The 24822-nt window shown below is 42.3% G+C and overlaps 1 protein-coding gene across 3 annotated transcripts in view; it reads right to left on the bottom strand.

Annotated features, from left to right (window-relative positions):
* The window catches only part of EIF2AK2 (eukaryotic translation initiation factor 2 alpha kinase 2), a 36096-nt gene that overhangs the window by 10710 nt on the left and 564 nt on the right, over positions 1-24822 (bottom strand). Inside the window, exons 2-13 of one of the 3 annotated variants that reach the window (XM_020802822.3) lie at positions 22897-23087; positions 22127-22259; positions 20321-20441; positions 19749-19963; positions 18240-18366; positions 16919-17004; positions 14739-14804; positions 12180-12246; positions 10119-10153; positions 4199-4270; positions 2925-3044; positions 2296-2427 (exon numbers count right to left, since the gene is read on the bottom strand). In XM_020802822.3, the coding sequence (XP_020658481.3) occupies positions 2296-2427; positions 2925-3044; positions 4199-4270; positions 10119-10153; positions 12180-12246; positions 14739-14804; positions 16919-17004; positions 18240-18366; positions 19749-19963; positions 20321-20441; positions 22127-22248 (1163 nt within the window). In that variant the 5' untranslated portion in view covers positions 22249-22259; positions 22897-23087. The remainder of the gene's footprint in view (positions 1-2295; positions 2428-2924; positions 3045-4198; positions 4271-10118; positions 10154-12179; positions 12247-14738; positions 14805-16918; positions 17005-18239; positions 18367-19748; positions 19964-20320; positions 20442-22126; positions 22260-22896; positions 23088-24822) is intronic. The other 2 variants (XM_072992517.2, XM_072992514.2) reach the window with 2 other exon arrangements.

The raw sequence follows: 24822 nt of genomic DNA, 5'->3' as shown, positions 1-24822 counted from the left end.
TCAATGCTGGGTCCAGCCATTTGACAAATTTAACAGAATATGAGTTCCACTGTAGTCAAGATAATACAGCTCTCACCATGTTTTGACTTTATTTATTTATTTATTTATTTATTTATTTATTTATTTATTTATTGCATTTATATGCCACCCATCTAGACATAGTCTACTCTGGGCGGCTCACAACTTAGAAGATAAAAACAATTTAAAATATACCGTTTTACATTAAAAACAAAATGATATAAAATGTAATATAAATTTACGATTTTAACAGTTAATTTAAAACAAGGAGTCCCAAGATGGCAAGAATAAAAGAAGAAAAATAAGAATGACTTAATTGACTGAAGGGAAGGCCTGCTTGAATAGCCAAGTTTTCAGCTAGCTTTTGAAAATGCCCAGCGAGGGTGCCAGCCGAATTTCAGTGGGGAGGGTGTTCCACAGCCGAGAGGCCACCGCCGAGAAGGCCCGATTTCTTGTTTTTTACTTCCGGGCCTCCCTCAGCGTCAGACCCCTCAGCCGTCCCTGCTGGCTGTGTCGGGTGATTCAGGAAGATCTGGGTGGGAGAAGACGATCTGCCAGGTATTGAGGTCCCAAACCATTTAGGGCTTTATATGTAATCATTAACACTTTGAAGTCAACGCGGAAACGGACGGGCAACCAATGCAAAGCAGCCAGAGTGGGGGAGATATGTTGGTGTTTTCTCACCCCACTAAGAAGCCTGGCTGCCGCATTCTGGACCATCTGAAGTTTCTGCGTCAGCCTCAAAGGTAGCCCCACGTAGAGTGCATTACAATGGTCTAATCTTGAGATTACGAGCACATGGACTAGAGTAGTGAGGGCCCCCCCATCAAGATAGGGTCGCAGCTGGGCAATCCACCATAGATGGAAATAGGCAGAGCAGGCCACGGACGCCACCTGGGTTTCCATGGTAAGCGCCGGGTCAAGATGTACCCCCAAGCTGCGGACCTCACTCTTTGCGGCAAGGGTCGTCCCCCCAAAAGAAAGGGAGTTGCCTATACCACTGGTAGAAGGACCACCCACCCTCAAGACCTCTGTCTTGTCCAGGTTCAGCCTCAACCCGTTCGACTGCATCCATTCCAGTACAGTCTCCAGGCAGCGCTGAAGGGACAGTACGGCATTCACTGAGGTAGATGAAAAGGAGATGTAGAGCTGTATGTCACCAGCATACTGGTGACACGATGCCCCACATCCCCTGATGACACCACCTAGTGGCCTCATATAGATGTTAAACAGCATTGGAGAGATGATCGACCCCTGTGGAACCCCTTGAGGCTCCACGGGGCTGAGACACTCTCCCCAAGCTGAACTCTCTGGGGTCGGTCCTCCAAGAAGGAACGGAGCCAGGCAAGTGCCAGGCCACCAATTCCCAACTCAGAGAGCCTCCCCAGGAGGATACCGTGGTCGACGGTATCAAAGGCCGCCGAGATGTCAAGGAGGACCAACAAGGACATATTGCCCCGATCGGCCTCCCTCAGCAGGTCATCCATCAGTGTGACCAGTGCCGTCTCTGTACCATAGCGCGGCCTGAAGCCCGACTGTAATGGGTCCAGGGCATTGGTTTCGTCTAAGAGCGCCTGAAGCTGATCTGCCGCCACCTTCTCAACCACTTTGCTAAGGAAAGAAACATTGGCGACGGGCCTATAATTGCCAATGTCGTCCGTCGCCAAATTTGGTTTCTTCCTAATGGGCCTAATGAGTGTCTCCTTGAGGGCAAGGGGTACCTTGCCCTCCTGAAGAGACCCATTAATTATTGTGGTGGCCCATTCGGTTGTTACGGGCCTGGCTGCTTTGATTAGCCAGGCCGGGCAAGGGTCGAGAGAAGAGGTGGTGGCCCGACAGCGATCAAGCGCCTTGTTCACCAAGTCCGGTGTTACAGGCTGAAAGGAGTCGAGAATTACCGGGCAAGGCAGAGCGCTGGACATCTCTGCTCGATCCATTGTATTTAAAAAAGGAGAAAGGTCACGGCGGATGGCCTCCACTTTGGATTTTAAAAAATGCTGCAAATTGGTCAGGTGAAATGACTTTGGCTCTAAATTGTCAGAAAACAACTGAAAAAAACCTCCCAAGGTGAGACAATGAACTGGAGATGGTGCTGGACAGCAATCTCTTTTTGGAAATCCTGATCACATGACCTTTTCTTTCCTGGGCATTAAGACATCGACCACTCTTCCACATGCCTCCACCATGTATACCAGCCAAAAACATGCACCGACACCAGTGTCACATCAATAGTGATAAAGAATGAGTTATGCTTATGGCCCATACAGACCAAATTACCTGTCATTGCTCATGCTGTCGTCGAATGAAAACATGTCTCGCCCAATCCAACTATCAAAATACTGAACAATGTTTTCATGAAGTAGTCGTACTAAAGCCTGTACTTCTTTTTTTATTTTTTCTGTTTTCTCACTGATTGAAGCAGAAAGGGGAAAGAGTCTTACAAACATTCAAAAGAATAACCTACAGAAACAGTTATTTGCAGAATTATATGTTTAAAGGATTAGTTGGTATGTATATTACACAGGGATCAGATTTATTATTAGATCATTCCCGCCCTCCACAAATCAGTGTGAGATTTTGAAACATGATTTGGAATCCATAGGAGAACATTATATGAGATATTTCAGTTTAACAATAGTTTTGAATGCTCTTGAAAAGCATATGTAGTAATAGACAATTCCAGTATGCAGAAATCTCATAAACTGCTGGAAGAAAACTTGGTACTTTCAACTAGTTTAAAATAATTTTACAATAATGCTTGTATAAAATGAAATCCTGCTGTCAAGTAAAAAATGGTCTCATGTGGAACAGGTAACATTAGCACAGAAAATAGCACTTATAATAAAAGGCATTCAATGGCTTAATATATTTCTCAGTTAAATAAAAGCAAACATAGGACAACTTACGCAGTAAGTCTGACTCGTTTGATGGCATATATTTTATCATCAATAATATGCCTTGCTTTGAAAACATTGCCATATCCACCACAACCAAGTTTCTCTATATCATGAAAATCCTCAAGGAATCTGGTTTTTTAAAACATAGAAAAGGAGTCTTAAAATCCCTGAAAGTGTTACAGTGCACTATAGTCTCACAATTATGAGTTTCATTATGAAAACGTGACACAGAGCCATTACCCATAGAGCCCATTGCCCTACACATAGCCCATATGTGTAGCACCTGCATAATTAAACTGTAAACTGCTCAGAGAGCTTTAAGCACTATGGGGCCGTATATAAGCCATACACTTACAGTGGGGTCTCTACTTAAGAACTTAATCCGTATTGGAAGGTGGTTCTCAAGTGGAAAAGTTCTTATGTTGAATCTGCATTTCCCATAGGAATGCATTGAAAACCATTTAATCCGTATCTGCTCTTTTCCGTCCATAGAAACTACAGTAGAACCTCTACTTAAGAACTTAATCCGTTTTGGAATGGTGTTCTTAAGTTGAAACGTTCTTAAGTTGAAGCAAAATTTCCCATAGGAATGGACTGAAAACCAATTAATCCGTTCTGGCTGTTTTTTTGTTATGTAGAGGTGCGTTCGTACATTGAAGCATTAGTTCCCATAGGAACTAATGCAAAGCTGGTTAATACGTACTCTACCACTAGGGGGAGAATTTTTTTTAACCTAAGATGACCTAAGATTTAAAAAAGAGTAGGAAAGGTTTTTTTTCCCTGTTCTTATCTTGGATTTCTGTTCTCAAGTAGAAGCAAAATTTAGCAAATGGAGTTGTTCTTAAGTTGGATTGTTCTTAAGTTGGGACGTTCTTAAGTAGAGACCCCACTGTATTACCGAAACAGGCTAACAAGAATAATAACTATGTGCCATCACATCAATTCTGAACTAGGGTGAGATCACTAGTCTGTATTCATCTGGTGCTTTATTTGTGTACGTTATTTGTGCACAAAGGAATCAGTTCTTTGTCAATACGATGAGCAAAATCCTCTTGCGTAGCTACACAAATGGCATAACATTTGGAGGAAAATGGACTCTAGTTAAGAAATCACCACAGACATAACCAGTTGTACACTGAGTCATACAATTACAGTGACATTTTAACCATTCACCAGTTATGCTATACCAGACTCGTTCTGTAAGAAAAATTTGGTCTTTATGTCTACATTAAGGACAAACTTTATCTAAAACATTCCACAGTAATTTTGAAATCTAAACTTACCTCTCATTGACAGTGTATTTACTTGCCTTCTGAACTGGCTTTGAAAATTTCGGGGCCAACGGTGTCTCTTTTCTTATGAAAAAAACAACAACATTGAAATGAACCCTTTCCCATACTTAAATAGTACATAATAGGTCACTGTTTTTTGTGTGTGTTACATACAGCACTGATGTTACCTGTCTGTCATGGGTTTGGAGGGAAAGTTCCATCCTATGGGGAGTGGAAGGCGGGACATCAGGAGGAGGGGCTGTACTGTATATATATGTGAAGCCTGTGTGGTGAAGTGAGGAGACGCTGGGATGTGAAGAAGCAGCAGCTGGGAAGAAGAAGCTGGTGTGGGAGTCTGTGTGTCAGACAGGGTACTACTGTGTGTCAGAGTACCAACCTGATAGGTTCAGGTGTCTGTTGGTTAGCCAGAACTGATAGGTTCAGGGTCTGTGCTTCAAGTTAAGGGTTCTGTGTGAACCAAACTGTGTGTATGTATGAGTGAAACTAAGCCACGTTACTAAATCTTATTCACCTGATCATTTTATTTTCCCTGTGTGTGATTTAAATAAACCTTATTCTTTTATTTGTTTGAAAATCCATCCCTGGTCTGTGTGACTTCTTATAGGGAATGGTTGGTGGCAGCTTAGTTAACGTGTGGCAGATCCCAGTAGGTCTGGGTTTGTCACATTGATTGGTGTCCAGCGTGTGGGATACGACTGGTCCAGTTGTCCAGTGGTCCAGCAAAGCCTTGGCAAGTGTGCCCAGAGCAAGGGGGGTCTAGTCAGGGACAATCTGAGAGCACGTAGGTAATCTTCTAGGTGTACCTCACGGGGGGGTGCACTAGTAGAAGAACGTGTAACCTCAGATTGGGGACTAGATTAGGGTGCTCTGAGGCAGCCTGTTTTGGCGGGAAAAAGCTGAGGCAAAACTGTGAAACAGCAGTGATCTAGCCTGCCTGCTGAGAGGCCCAGCAGAGGGGGTAGACTCTAACTCGCTACAGTTGCAAGTAGTGCTGAAGGACAGCAGCAATCTATAGCGAAAGCTGGTTCTGAAAAAAAAAAAAAGTGGTCGTTTTATTTTGAGGCTTGACTTTTTAAAGCAGCCTGTTCTGAGGGGGGATTATGCCCTTGACTCGAAGCCAGATGGCAGAAATGGGTGAAGTGAAAGACCCCCAGGTTGACCAAGGTTCTGAGGATGAATTTGGCTCAGTGCAAGGTGACAGCACGGGAGAACAGAACCCAGAACTCAGAAAATTGCTCATAGCCCAACAGCATGAACTGAGGATGAGGCAATTTGAAGTGGAGGAAAGATTAGAGAGAGAGAGAATGGAAAAGGAGGAAAGGTTAGAGAGAGAGAAAATTGCTCTGGAAAAAGAAAGGATGGCGTTTGAATTAAGAAAATTGGAACTGATGAACCAGAACAATAATAACAATAGGGATTCTGAGGGAGGCCAATTGTCTAAGGCTGACCTGAAGAAATTCCCTGTGTACCACAAGGGAGATTGTCCTGAGGTGTTCTTTTCCTTAGTGGAAAGAGCGTTTGTGGACTTCTCAGTGAGGGAAACTGAGAAGATGACCATCATGCGATCTTTAATCAGTGGTAGCCTGGCTGAAGTCTATGCCGAGATGCCTGAGGAACTGATGAAAGATTTTGCAGAGTTTAAAAAACTGGTGTTTGCAAGACATGGGATAAATGCGGAACAGCTGAGGCAAAGATTCAGGTCCCTCACAAAGAAACCAGAGCAGACTTTTACCCAAGTGGGGGCCCAATTGGTGAGGCTGCTTGAGAAATGGCTATCTCAGGAGGGGACAGAGACCTACCAGCAGCTCAAAGACTTGATAGCGCTGGAACAGTTCTATTCAGTCCTGCATGGGGAACTGAAATTCCAGGTGAGGGAAAGGAAACCAAAATCTGTGGCAGAAGCAGCCGAGATCGCAGATTTTATTTACCAGATAAGAAAGCCCTTAGGTGAGGAGAAATCTGTAGGAAAACCCAAAGAAACCTACAGCAAGTACTCTCAGGGACCAGGGAAAAGCCAGCAAGGGGGAGGGGCCCATGGTGAAGGGAAGCCCTCAGACATGAAACCAAGACCTCAGATTTTGGAGGGAAAACCAAAACAAGAGGAGAAAGACTCAAAATACACCAGAAAATGTTATTTCTGTCAGGGAAAGGGCCATCTAATCTCAGAGTGGGAGAAATTAAAGCAGCTAAAAGGAATTGTGCCTCAGGATTCGAGTGGAACCAAGCCAAAAGCTGTGTTCTGTGTCCAGAAAGAGCAAGGCTCATTGTCACTGAGGGAGCCTGTTGCCATGGCTACTCAATCTGGAACAGCTACATCTGCTGATCAGGCTGAGGAAAATGGTCCTCTTGTAGAGGTCAGGCGCTGCCTGCTGGTGAGAACAGATTCTCAGTTGTTTGAGACAGCAGGGGTGGACGTAGGAATACTTGGCCATCAGTATAGGGGGCTGCGGGACACTTGTTCCCAGGTGACCCTGTGCCATCCAGATATTATTCCTAGGGAATATCTAATCCCAAATGAGAGCATGAAGGTGGCAGGGATTGAGGAGCAGGTAATCTCACTGCCAATAGCGGAGGTACCTGTGAACTTTCAAGGCTGGAGGGGAGTTTGGTGGCTAGCGATTTCATCGACTCTGCCAGCAGCCGTGCTCGTGGGAAATGACCTGGCTGAACATGTGAAACGGGTGCTAGTGATTACACGCTCACAAGCCACCACGGGGACAGTTCAGGGGGGTAATGATGAGCCAGAGACGGAAGCAGGTGGGGGGAGTTCAGAAGCTGTGGTGGAAACCTTAACCACAGACAGCAGATTTGGACAAGAGCAAAAGGCAGACGCCACTCTCCAAAAGTGTTTTGAACAGGTGACTGACGCCCAGCTAACACCTGAAACCCCAGTGAGATTTCTGGAGAAAAAGGGGATTTTATATAGAGAGACCCTGAGGAATATCTCAAAAGGGGGAGATGGGATCAGAAGTCAGCTAGTGGTACCTGAAAAGTATCGCCCCATGATCTTACAAAGGGGGCACTCTGACATGTTTGCTGCACACTTAGGGGTGAACAAAACACAGCAGAGAATCACACAGAATTTTTACTGGCCTGACATAGGGAAGCAGATCAGGGAGTTCTGTAAACAATGTGATGTGTGTCAAAGGCAGGGGAATAACCGCGACAGGACCAAAGCAAAGTTGTGCCCTTTGCCTGTGATTGACACTCCGTTCAAATGCATAGGGGTGGATATTGTGGGACCTTTGCCCAAGGCCACAAAGAGGGGGAACAGGTTCATTCTCACCATTGTGGACCATGCCACGAGGTACCCTGAAGCCATACCCTTGACTAACATTGAAACTAACACAGTGGCAGATGCCTTGGTGGGGTATATGTCCAGGATGGGATTTGCCTCAGAAATAATCACAGATTTGGGCGCATCGTTCACATCAAAGCTCATGAAACGGTTATGGCAAATCTGTGGAATTAAGCACAAGGAAACTACTGCCTATCATCCTGAAAGTAATGGGTTAACTGAGAAGTTCAATGGGACTCTAATGCGCATGATTAGGGCTTACTTGGCAGAGAATCCAAACAATTGGGACCAGAAGCTGCAATCCCTTTTGTTTGCTTATCGATCAGTGCCACAAGCCAGTACCGGGTTCAGTCCATTTGAACTTTTATTTGGGAGAAGGGTGAAAGGGCCCCTTGATTTGATCAAACAAAATTGGGAGCAGATCACCCAGGATGACCCACAAGACGTTGTGACATACATAGACTCTTTAAGGAAAGACCTAAAGAGAAACCTAGAGCTAGCAACAGAGACCCTGCAAGCTCAAAAGGTCAGAAAGAAAGCTTGGGATGACCAGGAAGGCAGGGAGAGGCACTTTAACCCAGGGGAGGGAGTGCTTTGGCCCAGGCCCTGCAAAGAAAACAAACTGCAGCTGGGTAGCCCAGAAAGAAAATACTTGGGTCACATGGTAGGGGGAGGAATGATAAAACCCCTGGAGGCCAAAATAGAAGCAGTTCGTGATTGGCCCAGACCCAACACCAAGAAAAAAGTCAAATCATTTCTTGGGTTGGTGGGCTACTACAGAAAGTTCATCCCGAGGTTTAGCGAGATTGCGGCTCCGCTGACCGATATGACGAGGAAGAAGGCTGATGACCGCATCCCGTGGACCAGCGACTGTGAGGAGGCGTTCCAGAGGTTGAAGGAGGCGCTCGTCCAGTATCCAGTGCTGCGTGCTCCAGACTTCGACCGGGAGTTTATCATCTACACCGATGCGTCTAACAGCGGGGTAGGAGCAGTTCTGTGCCAGGAGGATGAGAATGGTGACCAGCATCCAGTGTCCTACCTGAGTAGGAAACTTCAAAAAGGTGAGAGACATTTGGCAACCGTGGAGAAGGAGTGTTTGGCCATAGTCTACGCGATCCAGAAGGCCAAGCCTTACATCTGGGGAAGACATTTTGTTCTGTGCACTGACCATTCACCATTGCAATGGTTAAAGACAATGAAAACCCACAATAGCAAACTTATGAGGTGGGCTTTAAACCTACAGGACTATGACTTTGAAGTGAAGGTGGTCAGAGGGTCAGTGAACTGTGTTGCTGACGCCTTGTCAAGAAGACCTGAAGAATGAAGACGGCGAAAGAAACATGGACTATGTGTATATATTGATGACAAAAAGTTAAATGTACCTGTTTTTTGAACTTGGTTTGTATGAATAAAGGTAAATTGATGTAATGTATATGGTAAATGTTTAAATGCTTAATTGCTATGGTTAACTTAGAATGTAAGTATAAGTAAGTATGATATGGTATGTATAACTGTTGTTGTGTGTTTTATCCAGGTTGTTTTTTTGGGAAAAAGCACCTTAGCTTTCCCCCTACAAAACAACTTATAAAGAGGGGAGGTGTTACATACAGCACTGATGTTACCTGTCTGTCATGGGTTTGGAGGGAAAGTTCCATCCTATGGGGAGTGGAAGGCGGGACATCAGGAGGAGGGGCTGTACTGTATATATATGTGAAGCCTGTGTGGTGAAGTGAGGAGACGCTGGGATGTGAAGAAGCAGCAGCTGGGAAGAAGAAGCTGGTGTGGGAGTCTGTGTGTCAGACAGGGTACTACTGTGTGTCAGAGTACCAACCTGATAGGTTCAGGTGTCTGTTGGTTAGCCAGAACTGATAGGTTCAGGGTCTGTGCTTCAAGTTAAGGGTTCTGTGTGAACCAAACTGGTGTATGTATGAGTGAAACTAAGCCATGTTACTAAATCTTATTCACCTGATCATTTTATTTTCCCTGTGTGTGATTTAAATAAACCTTATTCTTTTATTTGTTTGAAAATCCATCCCTGGTCTGTGTGACTTCTTATAGGGAATGGTTGGTGGCAGCTTAGTTAACGTGTGGCAGATCCCAGTAGGTCTGGGTTTGTCACAGTGTGTATTAGAGCTAATCCTCTTCCCCAACTAATACAATGGTGCCCCGCATAGCAATGATAATCTGTTCCAGGAAAATCGTCGCTATCCAGAATCGTCGCTAACGGAACGAAAAACCCCATAGGAACGCATTAAACCCAGTTTTATGCGTTCCTATGGGGAAAAAAATCACTGCTATGCGGAAATCCTCCATCCGCCGCCATTTTCGCTGCCCGGTAAGCGAGGAAAGAGCGCAAAACACTGCGGGTGGCCATTTTGGAGCCTCCGATCAGCTATTTTAAAAACATTGCAATGCGAAAATCGGTAAGCGAAACGCTTACCGATTATCGCAATGCGATGTTTTGCCATTAAAAACATCGCAATGCGATTGCTTTTGCAATCGCAAAAACCAAATCGCTATGCAGATTCGTCGTTAACCGAGGCGCTCGCTATGCGGGGCACCACTGTAAATCAGTTCAATAATGTGCATTAATTTTAAATCACAAATGCATACCTTTTAGGTTTCACAGCTGGACCTTTAGGACTCACCTGGAGCAAAATTAAGAAAATATATGACTTCTACAGACACTAACATTTGTGCCTTATGAGCAAGTGCTTAGAGTAACATCTTGACTCAGTATCTGAATGCAAAAGGCACTAAGTATCACAACTATCAAACATCAGTGAAAGAAAAAGAACAGCAGCAAAAGAAAAAAGAACTAGATGCCTACTGCTGGGTGAGAAAAAATTTAATGAAGATTCACATTTGAGGATTCATTTTGGAATAATTTTTTCTTTTTGAGTTTAAAAAACCCTCAATGTTGAGACAACTAACGAAAATATTTCACCAAAGAAAGTTTATAACACTGCAAACACCAAAACAGTATGTTAAAATTTATTCATTTATTTATTAGATTTGTATCCCGCCCATCTAGACTACGTCTACTCTGGGCGGCTTATATACATTAAATAAGCAAGTTTATACAAAACATGAAACAGAAAATAATTCCATATAAATTTCAATAAATGTTTTCATATATCAACTGAATTCAACCTATTTTTTAATTTCCAAACATGAAAAGTGAATGGTCTTTGGCTGAAATTCTGTTGCTTAGTATTAAAAGTCTTACTAGAATACAGTAGATCCTAGACTTATGAAGGCCCTACTTATGAAAATTTTGAGGTACCAAAAGCTCCGGCCGCAAAATTTTGGTTCGACTTGCGGATGGAGCTTCGACTTATGAAAGGCAGGGGAAAAGGGCGGGAAATTTAAAGCCTCCCCTGTTGCCCTCTGCCTCCTGTCCCCGGTACGCTCTGTCTCCTGTCCCCATGGGGATGGGAGGCAGAGGGCAGCAGAGGGGGTTTGGAAGCCCGGCAAACAGAAAGCCGGCAGTGGGCATGGAGGTTGGGGAGGCTTTTGGCTTCCCGGGCTTCCAAAGCTGCATCCACTGCCCTCTGTCTCCAGTCCTCGGTGCCCTCTGCCTCTTGTCCCCGCAGGGACAGGAGGCAGAGGGCAGTGGGTGCAGCTTTGGAAATCCAGGATTTTTTTTCCTTTGGCTGGAACGGATTAAATGGTTTTCAATGCATTCCTATGGGAAATGGCCCCTCGGCCCACGGACTTTTCGACCTGCCGCCACCGTTCCAATACGGATTAATTCCGTAAGTTGAGGGTCCGCTGTAGGCTCATTGAATCAGGGACGATTTGATGAGTGTACCCTTCCATAAGTTCCACTGAATCAAATTGGCCTATTTCAGTTGTGCCTTGCTTTAGCATATTAAGTTGCAACTAGAATAGGCCAATTTGAACAAATGGAACTTATGGAGGAGCTGACTCACCAACTCAACAGGCCTACTGTAGTAGGACCTATTAGACTATACAACAGGATTTCAGCAATTACCTTTAATCGTAACCAGCTCTAAAGTTTGTAATTTTTTCCTAACCACAGGTTTCTTCTAATGAAGAATGCTATAAATCAGAATTGACTTCCTGTTTCTTAGATCATTAGAGCTGCTGACTACAGGGTTTCCACTTGTTTTCAATCCCTCTTTTCCTACAGACATACCACAGATCTTGATGTCAAGAGATCCAGCAATCTCATGCCAGTGCTGCTTTACACCACTGGTTCTTAACCTTTGTTACTCAGATGTTTTTGGACTGCAACTCCCAGAAGCCTTCAACATCAGCTCTGCTGGCTGAGGTTTCTGGGAGTTGCAGTTCAAAAACACCTGAGTAACAAAGGTTAAGAACCACTGCTTTACACTTTCATGGTCTTTGGAAAGAAGCCACTAAACTATCCCATCCCACTTCCAGACAGTGCCCCAAATACCTCCTTTCTACCTATTTCCCTCAGCTTTCCAATTTTTACTGTGAACTATCCTAGGATCTCTCGGGTTGAAGGTCAACCATACTATTTAAAAGACAGGGGAAAAAGTTCTGACGTATCCTATTGATTAGTATACTCTTCATTCATATCTGGTCCATTTAAAAATATAGCACAGTCAACATTTTAGAATGCAGACCCCAAAACTAATAGGTAATGAAGAATGACAGAGCAAAATGATTTTCATACCATACCAGAGAAGAAGAAGATTCATTCAGGTGTAGACCATTCACTTGATCAGCCAGTCTGTTTGCTGTAGCACTACACAAAAAGTATGAATTAATTTCAGCAGTGATTTTTTAAAAATGTCTTCAATTTGAGGATTTATATGTTTTCATAAAACACAAAAGTGATGCTACAAATGTGTATAGTTATCACATGCCCTTCACAGATTTGTGATCCTAGTGGGCACAATATGCTTACTGAAGCCTACTCAATAGACATGCACATTTTGTATTCATTTCCTGGCATGCTGTGGTGGCCCAATCCTGCCCTCCAGGACTGGCTGGTCCACTTACTGGGCTCCATGCAATTCTCAGTTCCATTGCCATCATCATGCCAATCATACAAACAGCCTGGCCAGCCCTTCCCTGCCTCTTCACACAGACAAACACTCATCAACTAGGCGGGAAGATTCCCCATCCCGTCTCCACACTGCAGCGGTTGGCTATGCAGGGAAATGAAGAAGGGCCGGTTGGCTGGGTTACTTCAGCAATTGGCACAACAATGACGGACTCAAACACCATACTGTAGCATTCACCCTGCTCATGAATATTTATGTTGAGATTTGCAGACGGAGTTAAGTGGGGGGAAAAGAAAAGGAGAGAGATAAAAGGGGGTGGGAGATTAGAAGAAAAAGAAGATTTTAGTTGAGAGTCAACGACACTGACTGGACTTTTATCACTTGTAACAGTAAACAATTTCTACTTGGTTTTTAAATGATACCTTGCCCAGACCTCTTTCATTAATAGTGAACAAAGTTGATGTAATCAACTGGTGGCAGCTGAATGACACGTGAAACAACCAAGGGCCATGCAGGAACGTGACACATACAAAGCCCAGCCAGTTCTGAGGGGTGGGACTGGTCCACCGCAGCACCCCAGGGGACAAAAATATGAAGTGCCCATGTCTACTACTCATCGATACAACAAGATAAGATAAGTGCAAAAATAATATCACAATGGTCAAAAACCTGTGGGGATTTTACATGGCCACAAGAGAAATAGCATAAATTTCCATGTCTAATATGCACTTGGCACACATCAGTAATCTCACAGATTAACTTCAGCATTATGCACAATTCCTCTTGTGCACACACAGATCTACAGCAGGATTTTGTCCAATGTAGTTTAACAATTGCCAAGATAAAATAATAAATAATCTGCATAGAACCCTAAACTGTGCTAATGCTGCAGGTAATCTTGACTGTAGTTTTTTTGTAATGTGCTTTTCATGTTGTCTGCTAACACACTAAGTAGTATTCTCAGTATCTATTCAATTAATTGAGAAATCCTTTATATCCATGTATCACATTTCAGCAGAAGTCTATTTCAAGCCACTGAAAAGCATACCAAACTACAAGTACAGTTGATATTTTATGACTGCTTTGTTTTTGAAGACCCAATAATAACATTTTAAAATAATTCAATTGGTAGAATTATGCTAATCAGATAAACTGCACTTGCGGCAAAATATACTAACTTTCATCCAGAATCACATTATTTGCATCAAGTTCAATCAAAGCATGTAAAAAAATTAGTGTGCTTTCACATTGGCTGCTATGCATCCCAAATTTTGAGATAACCTACTCAGAGTTTGGAAATAATTCAAGTAATGACACTGCATATTACTCTTCTGGTAAGGCTGCTACTGGTATAGTTCAGTCAAAGTAATGAGTAATAAACTTGTTGCATTTTTTGTGCAATGAGTAATATTTATTTATGAGTTCTTAAATATTAGTTAATGGCAGTGTTACTTGGAAGGATTTGGGACCGGTTTAAGGGATACTCTAACAAAATAAAAATCTGAAAAACACATTATATATAATGTCAGCTAACAACTGCTAAGATGTTACTTTTTAAAGAAATATAGACTAATGCAAAGGAATCAACTTTCTACTATAACGTTCCAACTTCTACACAAGATTAAAGGAACTCTTCTACCTGTAATTGCTTTTTTAATTGTTCAGCATAACTGCCAGAAACCTGCCATTATTTTAGAGATTATAATTAACTAAAAGCTTGAAGGGATATTAATACAGTGGTGCCCTGCTAGACAATTACCTTACAAAATGATGAATCTGCATGGCAATGAGTTTTTGTGATCGCTATAGCGCTTCGCAAAACAGTGTTTCCTATGGGCGATTTTCGCTATACGATGTTTTCACTATATGATGTTTCGGACCGTGCTTTGCAACACTTTTTTTCAGGAATGATGCTTTGCAAGATGACGATTTTAACAGCTGATCGGCACTTCGCAAAATGGCTTCCCTATGGGCGACTTTTGCAAAACGACGATTTGTCCCCATTGGAATGCATTAAACGGATTTCAATGCATTCAAATGGGGAATCACATTTCACAAGATGATATTTTCACAAGACAGCGATTTCAATCGAACGGATTAACATCGTCTTGTGGGGCACCACTGTACTGCTTTTCTTAGTAAGCTCTTTCTAATTTTTCCACAGACACAATACATATTAAACATTTTTGACTTATCCATATCTAGCATTACAACTGAATTTGTCTCTTACTTTGAGTCCTGAAAAACAATACTATCTGACACACCGGAAGGAGCACCCACTGCCTCTTCAACAGACCTGAAATAGAAGTTTCACACTGCAGTTTAAATTGGTTTTTAAATGGTTTTCAGCTGTAGCATATTATGAACTGAATCTCTGTAGCTGCATGTACCATATGAACTACATTTCATCCTAAAACTAAGGGAATACAGAGAAACAGCTGGTCTTGCTTCCTACCAGCAAAAACTGCTTGAAGAAAGATGTAGCATATACCAGATCATTCAGAAGAGGATTTTAATTATTGACTTTAACAGATCAAATCACTTTTTCAGATCCAATCATCCATGTATAATTAAGAAATACAGACTTTCTTTATACTTTTCATGACAGAAAGTCTCCTTCCTTTTGGCAGGAAAAAGAATCAGAGATTACAAGACTGGATTGTTTTCCCACCAACTCGCCTTTGCAGTCACTACACTTTAAGCAGTTGTGTATCTTTCTAGCAGACAATAAAAGACAAAGATTTGTAGACGGCTTCATTAGCCAAGAACTCGCAGAGGCAAACCTACAGCTGCCCTGAATCTGAGAACTGCAGATCATTTTAAAGAAGAAAGAACACAATCATTCTTAGGACTTCTCTGAAGAAAGGTTCATTCATGACAGCAGTGGGACAAAGAGAGAAAGAGAAAGATCTTTTTGCACTTAAAAACTACTCCCAAGCAGGTTCACAACGATTAAAATAACTTTATAATTAGAATGACATTCAATAAAAACGAAACAAAACCACATGCAGGCAAGATTCATCCCCACAGACAGGACATTTTGATCTCACAGTCACCATTTGTTGCACAAAGTAAGCAGTCTACTACTTTGCCACCTGAACAGCTATAAGCATTGTTACTGAGTCTCAACATCTGCCATGTACAATATTTTACAGAAAAAGAGGGCTTGGGACAAAAATGGAACTATGAAATCCATCACTTTTTACCACTAGGTCACTGTCTCAGCTAACATAACATACTGAGGAAAATATATATATCCTAAGTTGTTCTTCAACAAACTACAATGCCAAGCAGTGTAACGACATACTTTGGTTGGCAATATATTGGCTTTGTTCTAGCAGAGCACTGGAATTCTCAGGGAGTTCAGGACATGTATATTAAACGCTTAATCATTAGTACTAATCCTCAATACGTTGGAATTCCCATGACGTTAAAAAAAAACACCACAAAACTTACTCAGTGCATTTTTAAAAAAATCATAAAGATGAGGCTTATAATAAGGTAAAAATGTAGACTAATATATTGAACACCAATCCAAGAGATATAAAAGGATGATCAATCTAACCTCCATTAGGAGGAATTTCAACACTTGTAAAGGCCCTCACAGTATATTTCCACTATCTGCATATTTCTTGCCATTTATAAGATTATGTTACGTGTATTTTTGCTCAATATGGGATGTTCTACTGGAAGGTTTCATTCAAAGTAATATAAAAAGATACCCATCTTTCAGTCTGCCAGATCCCTAGCCTCAAGACCATGAAGCCTAGCTTGGCACCCATGATAAGTTAACCATCATGATAAGTCAACGACAAGTTATTTCATTTATAAAATTTATCAGTCAGAATCTTCTTCCATACTCCACCTGTACAGTGAAAGAGATATCAATGGCAGCAAATTGCAGCTAATCAAGAGTTGCCACTTCAATTTTTAGGTTGTGTGTAACTTAATCTCATTGTGCGTGAGTGGCGAACAACTTGAGATCAAAGCAGAAATGCTTTAATTATCAGCAGTCTGCTGGTAGTGGTGTTGTGATTCTTACTGGGCCAGTACAAAACAAGATACCAGCTACTGATCAGCTTAGGCATGTCTCTGTTTGCAGCTTGCAATTATTAGATAGCCAACTTCCCCATCCACTGCCTAGGTTTGCAATCAGTATAGATTGAAGTCCAGTAAAAATAAGCCTGAAAGATAGTTACAGAGCTGCTTCACCTCCCCTACTGTACAACAGCCTTCTCGCAAAGGCATGGAATGGGCAGAGACAACCTGCAATGGCTGGATGTGCACATTATGACACCTGATATTTCTAGGGAGCCCAACAGCTGTTGCTTCAGACTGACAGCATCTTCTGCATAGAACTTGTAATATACAGAGTATTTAGAAACATATATCATTACACATGTAACTTACTTCACATTTATCTCCTCCGAAACCCCTTGGGAATCACAGACTGAACTGTTTGTAGAAGCATTTGTATGGGCACCATTTCTTTCCATCTGGAAAAAAATACAGAATGACAGATCTCAGCGGGAGAAAGTTTCCACAGATTTTAGCTTAACATCATGTGAATTATTGTCAAGAAGCAATGGAAGTGCAATCAGCGAACAGTCAACAGGAATACAAACTCCCTAGAGAAAATGTGCTGAGTTTGTAGTGACCACTACACACCACTATATATAACCCCATACTAAGTGATAATCTTATGCAAGCTTGCCTGGGAATAACTTCCACCTGTACAATTGAGACTTGCAGAGGACTGCATTGTTAAGCACTCTGAACAGTATCCTGAAAATTTTACTTTACTGAATAATCTCTCTAACACACTAACATCTTTTAAGAAATATATGGCTACCCATGTATGTCAGTAAGATGGTGGTTCTAAAGAAGAATGTCATGTGAAGCACACATTACAAACAGATTCATATGCCCTTGAGGTTCCCTGGTCCCAAGCCATTTAATGTTTTTATGATTATCATATAGCAGCTTGGAAATGAACAGGAAAGCCACTGAAAATGCATCAATTCCAGCAAAGGATGTTTTGTGGAATTCATGCCAGGTAGCAAACTGACCGTAGCATTTTGAATTAGCTGAAGGATAGCCCCTCATACACCATATCACAATAGTTAAGATATCTGTAGTAAGACAGAGATGTCTGAGGCCCTCCAGAAAGCAGGATGGCACACGAGTGTAAACTGGCATGCCTCCTCTGCCCCCATGCCATCCAATTCAATGTGAGGGAAAACAAGAGCAGTCTCAACAAATTATGGCATAAAAGGTAAGACTGCCTCATTGTGACAGACATGTCTAAATAAAAAAAATTCAGTCAGCTGTTACATGATCCTGCAAAAGGAGTTTATCTAACTGGTCTACACATGAAAGGCCAATTTCTCTCATATGCACAATGTGGGTTTCACGTCTTAATCTTCATCATGCCTCAAAATTAAAGCATTATTGATAATTGTAGTTAATTTATAATTTTACTTTACTTAAACCTAAATAAACACTTTGACAAGGCTATTTTTAGAAATTTAGGAAACAATTAACACAGTGCAAAATGTTATCTGATTCCATAAATTCAGAGAAGAAATTTTGTAAAGCAGTTCTGATTTTTTTTTCTTTTTCTTTTTTTTACCCTAGGTTGTGACATGAACAATGTGGAATAAATACCATTTAGAGACAACCGGGAACAAGGATTTAGTTTTTTTATCTTTCTCTTAAACGCAATACATACCCTAGAATCCGACTGGCCAATCAACTTTTCATATGCCAGTTTGGCTGCATTAAGTTTTGCAGTCTGCTTATTATTTCCTGTACCCCGACCAAAAACGTCGCCATTAATTTCACAAGCATAGGATAGGCTAGAACAACAGAGGGGAAGAAAAAGGGTTAGTATAAACTGCTCTAGGCAAGAACCTCATACAAGCAAAGTAAACACACAAAGAGGGAGAATCAATTCATCCTGCTCCCATTTTAATGACTACTTGCTTTTCTGAACAAGAGAAGTTGCATTACCCAAAGAACCTTTCCATTTGAGTAGGAATCCTGATTTTCTAGCATTTCCAGCTATGTGGAGAAAATCCATAGATAACACATTCAAGGTGTGATCAGCCTTTTAATTTTTTAATAATTTTTCCCCACAGTCAGAGTGTCGATATGTTTGTAAACTTATGTCCAAGCATTGGTCGGTGTTGCATCACTTCACCTACTGTCTGGCAAGCGACACTGCTGTGGATCGTGTGCTGGGTCCACTGAGTGCAGTGAATTGCTTCCAGAGGCGCCAGCTCAAGAGAGGAAATTTTACCAATCAGGAAACACAACCATTTCATATTGATGTATTGTTTACAAATTTGTTTTTAAAAATAAAGTTCAGTGCCCCATAAAATAAAGAGAGAAAGTAAATTGGTAACATGGTGTAGCCAACCATAACAATTTAAATGGAAGAAAATGAATGGGTAACGTTAAAACACATTAGGACATTCATCCAGATACAGTGTATATATAAGTGACTGTGATGCATTACAACAAAGGCATGGAAAGTATCATTAGAAGTGGGTAACATTTCCCTGGTGTGACCGCAATCTATGTTATTTGATCTAACTGTAGCAACAAAGTTCATTGGATAATATCTTTACTGAATCACTATAAAGTTATACACAAGGCAAGCTTCTGAGTGCCAATAGAAGTCTGTATCAGGCAACAAGGATGAAGCAAATAACCTAAAAAAAACACCCCTGAATAACATGGTATGCCCATTGTTCTTTAATACAGGATTGTTGGCTAGGCAATATGGAGTGTGCTGTTTCAGCTAACACACAGATATTAAAACATCTTTTTTTAGTCTGCCCCCTCTGTAGACCTGCCCACTGCTCTGGGTGAGGAACATGGCCCTGTTTGTCAGCCTGGATCAGAAATAAATGGAACAAGCTCCAGTGGCAATGTCAGCAAAACAGGAGATATGTTCAATGTTCCACTAGATGAAACATTCAATTAAAGTCAAACCAATAACCATGTCCAGTGGTTGGATGAGATGGCATCCTCACTGGATTGCAGCTTCCTGAAACAGCTACTTCTTCCAGCAGTTGCCCCAGGCCGCTTGTCCATGGTATTCCAAACTACAGGATTCTATCTCATCCAAACATCTAAATGCCACTGAAAGCATCAGGATTTGGGTTTCTTTCCCCCACTTTTTTTAAAAAAACCCAAACAGTAACATAAAAATAAAATATTATCAACAGCTTACATTGGCATGTGGGGTGGTCCAGATTTATGCTCCAATTTATATTCAACAATCACGTTGTGCTTTGATGCATATTCATTGAGCCTGGAAATGCAGTTCACTGAAGATGGAGATGATGTTTCTAACATGTTTCCAGCACCACTGGACAACTGTGATGGCTGCGGTTGTGGTGGCAAAGCAGGCAGTGGCGGCTGCTGTGGTCTTGGAGCCAGCTCTTGCTGCAAACAGGATGTATAAGTTAGCTTATTTGAAAGCAAAGAAAGATTGTTTATTTATTTTATTTATTATTCGATTTCTACCCCGCCCCTCTAAACAGAGTCTACTCGGGGCGGCTTACAAGCAGTTATAAACATCATTAAAATAGTCATCAAATCAATCTCATAATTAAATCAACAAATTTAAAAGTTCAAGATGGGGAGAAAGGAAAACTAAAGAGAAAAAAAATCAAGTGTTGGCTGGAGGGAAGGCTTGCCTAAAGAGTCAAGTCTTTAACTGACTCTTAAAAACACATCTTTATTGTTCAATAAAAGGACAATCTGCATGCAAATGCAAGTGTTTTCTATGTTACACTTTACCTGCATTTCTTGCTCTATGATTTCCCAAGCTGGTCCTGCTGCTCGATCTTTTGCCTCTTTCTTGGATTTACCGGTTCCTGTGCTATATTGCCTCCCATCAATTACAACTGCAACAGTGAATCTACAGTGGGGGGGAAATCACAAAACACTTAGGATAATAAGCACCAACTGCAAAACACGCTTAAAGTCTGAACATGCTTAAAAACATTACAGCTGTCCAACAGTTCATAAAACGACGACACAAAAACTAGCTAGACCACAGCTATAAAACATCAAGCGCTGGACATTGGTTCTGCCCAATTTGTATTAGAGGGGTGGTGTGAACTGAAGGGAGCTGTATACCTAAGTTACTTGGCTGAAAGCAGTTTGTTTTATACATGTGCAATCACAAGACCCCTATTGACAATGTATAAGGAATAGCTAGCAAACATTCAGCACAATAAAATTTGATTAAGACCACGGTTCATTACATAAAGGTGATAATCATCCTAACAGACCAGCCCTATAAAGGTTTCTGTTCTGCCAATTCAAGTCAAATATTCATTTGGAGAACAATCAAATGGGCAACGCAGACTGAGTGGATGACACCAGAAATTAATGGTTTATCATTGTTATGTCCCATCAAGTCACTTCTGCATTACAGCAACCCTATGAATTAACAGCCTTCAAAATTCCTGCACAGGTCTCGCAAACTAAAGGCAGCGGCTTTCTTTGCGAAGTCAATCCATGTTTGGTCTTCCTCTCTTCTTCTTGCATCTCACTTTTCCTAAGCCTTATTGCCAGTGAGTCTTCTTTTCTTATGATATATCCAAAGTACATAGCCTCCATTTAGTCATTTTTGCATGTCTTGAGGCTTGAATTGATCGACCACTGAATCTTTTTGATGGCTCATGGTAATCACAAAGGTCTCCTCCAAAATCACATTTCAAATGCTATGAGATTTTTTAAAAAAAACAAAGAAGAGAGAAGTGATGCCCTTGTATTCTTGGCTTTCTCTGACCCAGGAACTGACTTCAGGAGCAGAAAAAAAACAGATAATAAAATACTGAAAACACAGTATTGCTCCCCTCTCCAATCTGAGAGTTAAGATTTGTGTGCAGAATAGGCAGAAGCAAGCTTGGAAACAAAGGCTGGGCCCTACTGGATGCTTGATTCCTAGCTTGAGCAAATCCAGATGGAGCGAGAGGCTATGACAGCCAGGAAAAGAAGTTTCATAAACAGAGCACGTGAAAAGGGAGAGTGGACAGATCTGGGGAAAGGCCTGCAACTTTCCTGTCAAGACTAAGTCACTGGCAACTGGGATGGCTTGTAGACAAAGGGCCTTCTTGGCAGCTGCCCCCAGACTATGGAATGCCCTCCCGACTGAAATTCATCTGGCGCCGACGCTGATGATATTTCGGCGCCAGGTCAAAACTTTCCTGTTCCAGAAGGCTTTTAATTGAAATAACATCAACTGTGGGTCTTGATGATGGCAATTTTAATTGTATTTTAATCATATTTTAATTGTAGTTTAATCATTTTATATTTTATTGTATTGAATTTTAATTGTTGTAAGCCGCCCAGAGACCTTTGGGTAGAGTGGGTGGCATATAAATCAAATAAATAAATAAATAAATAAATCAACTAACTAACTAACTAACTAACTAACTAACTAACTAACTAACTAACTAACTAACTAAATAAATAAATAAATAAATAAATAAATAAATACAACATCCTGCCCTGTTTGCTCTTTAGACACCGCATCAATTTTGCAGGAGAGGAAATCTCCTCACATCTTACTCCTGGCATTCTTTAGCAACTTACACTCGATCATGAGCAGGGCCTGATATATCAATTTCTCTGTACTCCAATTTTAAACGTCTTTTCTGACAATATTCATTAATTTTTGCCATGCAGACACGTGGAGCAGCAAAGTTCTCTGCCATCTTGGTGTGTCCTATAAAATGAAAGGAACTCTGATAAGAAACATTGCGTTCTTGATAACATTTCTCACTTACGTATTACAAAAGAAAACGTTCGGAGCACCATAAGAAAGACACCTAAGAAAAAGACTTTCCTTTGTCTTCATCCTGCTGTTTCTGTGGTAGCAGACAATGGCTTTCACCACTATCTCCTTTTCCCAGAGGACTGAAAGCAAGCCTGACAGTGGAACACTATTCCCCAAAGGGAGGACACTGCTTCAATAGCACTTGCAGTGACACAGAGGCAATCTTGCATTTCCCTAGCAAGAAGAGTCCCTGGAAAGAATTGCAGGCTACCCAAGGTGATTGGTGATGGTGCTTGGCTCCATAATCCTTCTCCTCCACAAAAAGGATGCAGGGGAGATTCTCTTAAGACACCCCATCAAGTATGTCATCACAGGGATCTCTGGAACCATCTCCCCTTTTCAACTGGAATGGAAGCAAGATTCAACTTGTCCTTAGTATGTCCTACCAGCAGTAGGGCTGATCCCACTATGAGACATAGTGAGGCGCATGTCTCAGAAGATGTGTCAAGAAAGGCCTGTAAATGCTCAAATGACCAAATGAATTGTTGTATTTAAATGCTTGAATTGTTGTAAACCGCCAGCATACCTTCAGGAATGATTCAGCTTTGCTGTGATTTGATTCGCAGCCTGGATTACACTTGAAATTGTAGTCAGTGCTCAGACAAGGACTGCAGATCGATCCAGGACTTTGACATTCATACTGAACAAGATGCAAGTCACCTTCAAGCCCGCAGCCACCCTCCTTCTTTCCTTCCTCTGGTCCTGCCTCTGACAATCCTTTTATGGGGTGTAAAGTGTGAAAATAATACTTTTTATTTATTTATTTATTTATTTAATTCATTACATTTGTACCCTGCCCACCTAGTGCTGAGGTACTACTCTGGGCAGCAACATTTAAAAACAACATAACAGCTTGTATTATTATCCAATAATAAGGAGGCAGAGATAAGATGATAGAGTGATCTAGCATGCATCTCATACAGTGGGGTCTTGAGTTACGAACGGCCCGAGGTACGAACTTTTTGAGTTATGTACTTCTCCGTCCGCAAAAATCCATTTTGACTTACGGATGGAGAATTGAGGTACGAACCCAAAAGTTTTTTTTAAAAAGCGGGAAAGCACCTGGAGCCTGGTGGCGGCGGCGCAGCGAGAGGCGGCGTTGCTGCTCCTGCTTTGGGATTGGGGCACCTCGGGGCTTTCCGGCCGCCAGAATTCCAGCCCGGCCGGGGCCTCTGCCTGTCCTGGGTGGGCCCCGCTGAGCTGAGCTCCGGCGGCGGTGGCAAAAGGCAGCGGCGAGGACAGCGGAGGAGCCTCCGAGCACCCTGGTGAGCCCGCGCAGGAGGGCGGGAGCGAGTTGCGGAGTGGCACTGTCGCTGGGAGGGCTCCGCGCTGGGGAACTAGGCGGGCGCGGGCAGCGGGTGATGGAAACAGGGGAGGAGAGCGAGGAGGGCGAGGTTGGGTGAGCGAGGGGCTGGGGAGGAGAGCGAGGAGGGTGAGTGCGGCGCGGTTGGGTGGACGATGGCTGCCTGAATGAAGGGAAGCCGGCTGGGGCTGTAAACGGAGGCCGGGCGGGGAGGGAGGGAGGGAGCGACGCGGGGGCCGGCTGCCTGTTCCACCTTCCTGGGCTGGGGCTGTAAACGGAGGCCAGGCGGGGAGGGAGCGCCGCGGGGAGCCTTGATGGCCGGGCACCGTGTGCTGCTGCTGCTCCCATCTCCACCCGGCCCATTCCCCCTGGAGCTCAGAGGAATTGGCTGGGCTGCCTGTTTCGCCTTCCTGGGATTACCTAAGAAAAAAAAAGAAACAAAATATCCCCCTCTAGTGGCAGAAGGCGGAACAGCAGCTTCCCATTACTTTCTATGGACGGTACAGAGCAGATACGGATTACAATGGTTTTCAAGCATTCCTATGGGAATGCAGATTTTGACCTGCGAACTTTTTGACTTGCGAACCACCTTCCAACACGGATTAAGTTCGCAAGTCAAGACCCCACTGTATACATAAGATTTTAAAAAAATGTTTAAAAAATCAGAAGATGATTGGGAAGAGGAAAGAATGTGAGGTGTATTTCACCAGGCCTAAGCAACACATCCCAAGTGCCTATACTGTAATTAGTGAAACACCACCTACAAACACATATCCCATCTTTAGCAGAACATATCACAACTAGCTGCATGAGGGAAAAGCACATTCAAATAATTCTGGCTTGAAAAAGTAGGTTCCCCCAGCAGCAGAGCAAAAAACGCCACTTTTTCTGCCACTTTTAACACAGTGGTTTTTCCTCCTATGCAAATATTACACACTACGTGGATGCAGGGTTTGGCATAATACTGTCTACTGTATGTTGCTGTTCGGTGGCGTTTTCTACTCTCCTGTTTGGTGCTGATCTCTGACCACAATAAATTCAACTCAGTTTCTGGAAAAAAAAGGGCAGGACCCATTCAAATCAGTTTCTTCATTCTGCGGTCAGTAAAAAAACATTTCGAATTTTATAAACAGAGCAAACCTCACCGTG

Source organism: Pogona vitticeps, chromosome 1 (assembly GCF_051106095.1).
Source record: "Pogona vitticeps strain Pit_001003342236 chromosome 1, PviZW2.1, whole genome shotgun sequence".
In the NCBI taxonomy this organism is placed as follows: domain Eukaryota; kingdom Metazoa; phylum Chordata; class Lepidosauria; order Squamata; family Agamidae; genus Pogona; species Pogona vitticeps.
The sequence above is the reverse complement of the archived record's forward strand: the minus strand, read 5'-3'. Positions and strand labels throughout refer to the sequence as shown.